Source organism: Triticum aestivum, chromosome 7B, assembly GCF_018294505.1.
Source record: "Triticum aestivum cultivar Chinese Spring chromosome 7B, IWGSC CS RefSeq v2.1, whole genome shotgun sequence".
NCBI lineage: Eukaryota > Viridiplantae > Streptophyta > Magnoliopsida > Poales > Poaceae > Triticum > Triticum aestivum.
The window spans coordinates 314772725-314780309 of NC_057813.1; the positions used below are offsets into that span (position 1 = coordinate 314772725).

At 43.0% G+C, this 7585-nt stretch overlaps 1 protein-coding gene across 1 annotated transcript; it reads left to right on the forward strand.

Moving 5' to 3' along the window:
• Window positions 1-3428: 3428 nt before the first annotated feature.
• LOC123156913 (uncharacterized) lies at window positions 3429-6777 on the forward strand (the record flags this gene model as incomplete). Its single annotated transcript, XM_044575105.1, is given in 8 exon segments — window positions 3429-3470; window positions 4546-4642; window positions 4739-4801; window positions 4903-4980; window positions 5079-5119; window positions 5329-5665; window positions 5799-5891; window positions 6401-6777. Coding segments are annotated over 7 exon segments (677 nt in total), but the record flags the coding sequence as incomplete, so codon positions are not given.
• Window positions 6778-7585: the final 808 nt, after the last annotated feature.

Here is a 7585-nt window from a genome sequence, read left to right on the forward strand (position 1 = left end):
CGGCAAAGTTGAGTGTAGAAATCATAACCCTAATGTATCACTTATTCGTCGTAAGAATCCTGCAACATGAGACGTCGCAGCCATGTAGATCAGTACATTGAATGTACTGGAAAATTCACACCATAGGATAATGATGAATAATAACTATCTCTATATGTATTTGGCTAGTGGAGGCTCTAAGTTTATGATTTTGCATAAAGCTAGGTTTTCCCTACAACAAAAGAATAAATTTTATTTAACTACTCCCAAGTTGCCCAATATTTGAGAAGGTAACCCCAACTCAAATCCCAATTAAAAGTATCATCATTAAACCTAATTCAATTAATTAAGGAGTGATGAGATCAAATCAATAATTCAAGTACCAGATACTCAGGATGTCCATAACCGAGGACACGGCTATTCATAAATAGTTTGTACACTCTGCAGAGGTTTGCGCACTTTCCCCCACAAGACTCGATCTCCGTTGAATTTCTCGCACTACATGATGTTTGAGAAACGGATGACCGAGACACAGTCTTTCAGAAGCATTAACTATTTACTCCGGGTAGACAGTACCACCTACATCCCCCTACATCTGCTAGTCCACCTCTTCAAGATCTCACACAACTTACTCAACTATGCCAGAGCCCATAATGGCTTGTGGCTGCACACGGAAGTTTCTAGCATGAATAATCTTATGATCCCTTTGAGCCTGGGTGGCATTCCATAGGAAGAATCACACGGTAACCCCGAGATCTCCTAGGACAACACTGGATTCCCCAGGTGTCCAGGCAAGCCACTGGTATCCCCAGGGTGCCCCAACCAATCCACCCAGATGTGTATTAAAGTAGCCACCTTAAGTTAAACCCTTAATTAACAATATCTCTCGCATCTTTCATGAATTCTCTCAAACCAAACCACGTCTACGAGCATAGCATAGTAGTATAAGCATAACGTAGTAACACCCAAGGGTTACAATAGGAACCTACCTCATCAACTACTTCCCAGTACCCACATGTTATCAAACCTACTCATGCAATGTTGGAGGGTTGAAACTAATGCATAAAAACTGGGTATGAAAAATATGATCAAAGTGTGAACTTGCCAGTACTGTTGATGAAGATGTTTCGCACTCATAATTCCTGATAGTTCTACTCGTCACACTCCGTTCAATCTATCGTGAGCAAGCAATTACATGCATAAGCATTCAAGCAAAAGATGCAAATGGCAATCAAGCAAATATTCAAATAAAACTCTAAAACAAGCAAATAACGAATCTAAACAGAAAGCAAATTTTAACAGCACTATACTTATGTGGATTAGATCTTAACAGTAGGTACATGTGATTAGCTACGATTTGCAAAAAGTATCAACTCAAACGGAGTTACGAAACTCAAGAAACAGACGAAACAAGATGAAATACTAATTCGAACTAAACTCAAATTTTAAATTGTCAAAAACATGTTCAAGTTGGTTTACTGGACAGAAGGGATCGTTACGAAGATTTAGGCGTTGGTTTCCTCGAAAACGGAGGTACAGATAAAAAGATATGATCAAAAGAAGTTTGAGTATGAATCTGAACAAATTTCGAAATTTGAAAGTTGCAAAAAGTTTATTTGATAGATTCACTAGATAGGTGGAATCAAGACGAAAATATTGACGTTGGTTTCGTCTAATTTGGATGAACGAGTAAAAAGTTATGGCTATTTGAAAAATCAAGGCCAAACTGTTTTACGGAAGAAAAATATCTACGTAATAAGCTACGAGAGTATTTAAAACAAAAAAGAGGCTAGCCAACTCACCTCCAGGAGGCTCCCCGACTGGGGTTTCGTCGGCCGTCCGATCTGCCTTTCTGGTGCGCCTAAGCCGTTGGATCTTCACTTGCGGTTAAATTATTTTCACCCCACGGTTAATTTTTCTGCCCAATGACTGGTGGGCTCGTCTCGTGTCTGTATTGGCTGGGTAAGCGGAGCCCGGGTGAGAGAGAATTTGTCCCATCCACGGGCCGCGCCCGCACCCAACACAACCCAATCCCCTCGTCCCGCACGCGGTGCACACTCCGGTCCCCTCATCCCGCATGAACCCTAGGAGAGAGAGAGATAGGAAGATGAGAGGGAGAGAAAGGGGAGAGGAGAGGAGAGGAGAGGGAGGTCCGGCAGCGGACGGGAGAGGGTGACCGGTCGGCGTCGGCCTACACCGGCGAGGCGTCAGTCTGCGCCCCTCGCCGCGCCCGGCACACCTCCCTCCTCCATTCCCCCCGCACCCCACCCCTTCCCCCCCGAGCTTGTTTCTCCAGCCACCGCACCGGAGCGGCACGGCGCTCACGCGACCATCGACGGGCTATGAAGGAGGAGGAGCCATGGCATGGAGGTGGTGGCCACTTGGTAGCCTTCGTCTGCGGCGTCATACCACTACCGGGGTGCCGCGCAAGAGGTCAGGTCCGCCGCCACCGCGAGCCAGGGGACGCCCGTTGGTGAGCCTGCGTGCAGGAAGCCGACAGGGGGGCACGGCGTCAACAAGCCGACAGGAGGCGGGGTCTTCCCGCTGGGATGGAGGAGCAGGCGATGGCCAGGAGGCCACCGGTGGGGGAGCAACAAGGCCCGAGCTCTAGGCTCCGCACACATTGCGGGATGGAGAAGAGGCTGGCGTGGGGCGCAAGGAGCAGCAGGGGAAGAACGGTGGGGCTTTCATCTCCTCTCTCATCCCGACTCCTGCAACCTCGCCACTGGTGCTCGCTCGGCCGGTGTATGGATAGCGGCCGGGAGTTTGGCCCTCGGCACGAATTCGACCCACGAGTCTAGCTGACGAGCCCCATGGTTGGTTTGTCCTCCTACCTCCAGATCCCCTCTTCCTCATTCTCCTCCTCTCCCCATATTTTGCTCTGTTGTTTGTGTTCCTTCAATTTGCAGGGATTGTGGGAAGCAAATGTACGTGGGTGAGTTATTTCTTTTGTGTGAAAGTCTCTTCCATGCTGGTCTATCAATTCCTTGACGCTTTGTTCATGACTGACTCTGTTCTTGTTTTATCTTTTTTACCTTTGCAGGGAGTTGTTCTACTCTCTCCCTCGAGGTAAGTTTGCTGGGCAGTGGCTTGCTCCTCTCGTGTTTTGGTAGTTTGACCGAGGTGTATGGTGTACCTGGACGAACAAGGAACGTCCCAGCCACTAGTACCCTACTTTGTTTTGTGAAATTTTTGGTCTTTGTTTTGATTTGGTTGTGTGGCTGTCCTTGCGATCCAGGTGGGTTGAGTTGCGGTTTAGGTGGAGATGTTGGTGCTGTTTGAGACGCCCACTAGGTTCGCCGTTTTCAAGGTTCTGAACAAGGGCAAGCTCGACAAGATCAAGGTGAGTGCTCACCGTTGCCTGAGCTCTTGGTTTGGTTTGGATTACTCACATTGATCTCTGCCTGTTTCCTGTACCGATAGAGCTTTGTGTTCATCTTTTTCTGTAGGATCTATGGAAGGAGTTCACCACATCGGACTTGGCAAGAAAGGTTTGTGCTTCATTTTTTATTCTTTCGACGGCAAAATAACTTCTCTTTTCAAAATACTCAGCACATGATCTATCTATCACACTATAATAGAGGAAGTCAGCAAAAGTCGTTTACTTGAATGAGTAAGAATCCATGGTGTGCTCCTGAGCTATATGTCCCTTTTCCAAATGTTAGAAAGGTTATCTGAAATTAGTTGTCGCATAGAACTTGGTTTGGGAAACTAGGCTCATTTGATGTTTGCATGACTTCTTTGAACCGGAAGGAACACTCTACAACTGAACTCACTTAAGCAGGCTGATAGATGGCAAGTGACATCCATAACTGCACTTACTTTTTGTGAGCCTATTTTCTCAAAATAATAAGAGGCTGAATGGTTCAGTTAGACACTGTGCTTCTTCTTAGTGATATCCACTAATTTTTGTTAGGAATATATAAAGTTCTTGATAAGTTGTTGAGAGAATTCATATGCCTCTCAGTCCTATTTCTTATATTCTGATACTTTTTTTAACTGACTCAATGTAAACTCACGCAATATAACTTCAAGCAAATAGGCTCAATGTTCAGCTCCAAGGAATAAGCAGGCCAGCGGACATGCATCCGCTGACATCCTTATTTCTTGTGCAAGCTTGATGGATGTGACAATGCACATCACAAATGGTTCATTCCGTGTAACCATATGTGATGCAAGTCACCTCACACTCCAGCGGCTCGAGCGTATCTCATCGCACACGATCATGTTTTGGCAATTATCGCACACACTTACCAGCTAACCTTGTGTGATGAGGGGTGTTAATAGTCTTGCTCTGTAGTAGTGTGAAGATCTGGAGGACGCAGGCCATGGCCTCCAGTCTGCTGGTCCAAGATTTGTCTCCTTTTTTTCATGTGTCTGCCTTTTTTTATTTTGAAAGCCATGTGTGTTTTAATCTGAAAGTTGTGAGAATTTTTCTGTAATTTGCAAGGAATTTTTTGGAAGTTGTGAGAATTTTCTAAAAGGTTTGCAAAGATTTCTGAATGTTGTGTCCAAATTGATGGAAGTTGTGAGAATTTTCTGAATGTTTCATCATACACATTACAGTCAATTATCCATTTCGTTCAGCATGGTGGCCAAGATGCGGCAACCCCATGCTCTGTTCCGATGGGACTCCTCTGCCCGCTGGTTGCCGCTGGTTGAGGTTTGTACTTCTCTTATTCGCATGTTCTTCGCCGCTGCTTTGGATTAATTTGTCATGCTAATTTCGCATGTTTGCCTTTGTTTCGTTCGCGCGCAGTTTGGTACGGTTTCCTGTTGTTGCTTGTGTCGAGCCATGGGTCCGTCTCTCCTTCGCACTGAGGTTAGTCCACTCCTCTTGTGCTTGCCTATAAAATGTTTGATGAAATGCGTGTGTGCTGCTTGATAAAATGCGTGTGTGTTGACGCCTGTTCTACGGTTCAGCCTACTTCTCCTGTCGCTGGCGCTTCTTCTTCTCATCCGTCCTGCTGCTTACCAAAGTGCTTCTGCTTGCTGCCTCGGGTAAATAGGCTGTTCTGTTGCTTCTATGACTGTCGAGTGTTCATTGCATGCCTGTGTGTCGTTGTGCTCTGACCGATTGTTTTTTATGTATTTCGCAGGTTGTACGATCTCTTCTGTCACTATCATTCGACTCATCAAGGTTTCTTCTTTTCTTTCTACTACATGTGTGCGTGTTTTACTTTCAGTATCTTCTATGTCATGCTGTCTGCCTTGGTGATCTTTTAAATATCTGTATTTTGTGCTGATCATTTAAATGTTCCGGATATGGTCGGGCGTTGTGTGTTGGTCGTTCTCGTGCTACTTATATTTCGTGTATGCGTGTGAACAGGGTGTGTATGCTTGTTTCAGTTGTTATACCTGTTTTGGAGGCTATGGGTAGCTCGATGCGCTTTGCCGTCCCTTTCATATCTGTGTGTAGTCGCAGAGGATGGCTCTGTTCTTGCTGGTGTAGAACTCGAGCTCCCAGTGGGACAGATCTGGTCCTATGGAGAAGCTTGATGAACAAGCCGAGGTGCAGCTACTTTCGACCCCTCATGCTATATACCCATATATACACATGTCTCCCACTTGATTGGTTTTGTCTCACACACAAGGCGAGCTCTGGTGGTAAAGCTGAAACTTCATCACCTACTGTTGAAGAAAAGGATGATAACAATGACCAGGCTCAAGTGATCAGAAACAAAAGGTGCTACTTTTTATGTTGTCCATCTACCTACGCAGCCACCTAAGTTACTTCCCGTGCCAACAAGACCAAATAAACACGAAAATAAAAAGAGTTCTTTGGTGTACACTCATGCTACTCTGAATAATTGCTGCAGAATGAAGTGGCAAGCATAGAAGAAATGCAGAGCCAGTTTCCCTCGGATACAGTGTATTACACTGAGTCTGAGGATACACAACAGTCTATTGAGGTTGGTTAATGCAATTAAAAGGTTTTTACTATAGATCTTACTTCTTTAGGCTTGTCTTCTCTTACTGCATGCTCTTAGTTACAAGTTATGTTGGTTAATATTGATCATTTCATGAATTAGATCAGTTCTTGTTGCTATGACCTGGGCAATGAACAGCAGATGCAGTTTGCCTCATTTCTAATGTTCCCTGTAAACACTGTTGTGAATGGAACATCTTGAATTGATCACTGCTTAATATGCACTGGAATTCCTTTTTTTAGATATAATTTCCTACAATACTTTTGTTGCTTCACAGAATTTCGATGGTTGCCTTCAGTAATGTCGACTATTTATTGTGGGCGTCTTTCCTATGCCAATTTTCTTTTCTATAGCAGCCTAGCAGGCATGGTTTACCCATAGGTTTCTGTTATTCTTATGTTTTGGGTTTCAAATAAATTGATGTCATTTTAGGCTATGCCTTACATTCTCTTCATACTCTGCAAATTAATAGCATCCATTTAAAACCACAGGCTACTCCACCATCGGTGAAAATCCCCAACAGAATGATGCTGGATGTCCTTGTAGAATCTTTGGGCCTGCCATTGGCTGAGTATCGAACCAAAGTATGCGAGGATGGTTTGAAGTTACAAAGAATCCCATTTTTGTTCAGATATGCACGCCCTTTTGTCATCTAGAATCCTTGCATTTAGTTTTATATTATTGATTCAGGTTTAGCTATTTAGATCAAAACTGTAATCTTGCTTGTAGATTGGACAGATTATTTCTCACTTTGAGGACTCCGTTTTGTTCATCGGAAAGTTTTTTCCCAGTGTGGTTCTTCCAAAAATGAATTGAAATTACTAAGATTCATGCAAGTTACTTGGCAAAGAAATTTTTTGTCTGCATAGTGGATACATGTACTGATCATAGATTCAGATGTAGGCTTGGTTTCTGTTATCTGAAAACACACATTATATTGCCTTTGTTTTTACATAAAGATGTAGATGTTGAGAAGTATATTATTTTGATTGTTGAGTCGGTCTATGGTGTAACTTCTGGTTTTTTCTTTTGTGGATACATTTGTAAAGAAGTGACATGGCTTAAAAACCCATATTAAATGTTGTGAAGAAAAACATATTAAATAGTGTCCTTGAATAGGGAATAAAAGTGGGAGCAGATTGACTCTTTTTAGTGCTCGTTCAGATGTAGGTCAGGTGTTCTATTATCCAAAAAAACACATTATACTGCCTTTGTTTTTACATCGAGGTGTAAATGTTGAGAAGTATATTATTCTTATTATTTTTACCATATGTGCATGCTCATAACTAAAACAACTAATTCATATATTTTTTTACAATGCGCACATGGATTCAAAAATATCCATGTAATTCCAGCGACATGATTTTGAATGGGACTTTGTACTACCAAATTATAATGTGTATATACATCTCATTAGAGACAATATAATACCGTTGTTTCATACTAAAAGGGATTAGATTTGTTACATAGATTTTGTTTCAAATAGAACTCTATGCTAGCAAGTTTAAATGTGTATATACATCTATTGTAGACAACAAGCCCCTGTTTTTCCCAACTAAGAGAGATTAAATTTGTTGTCATACGTGCTTGCCCGTGCTTGCCCGTAACAAAATCAACTAAACCATGGGTTTCTTTTCATTGCTAACATGGAATCAACAGGTCTTGGCGCTATTTGG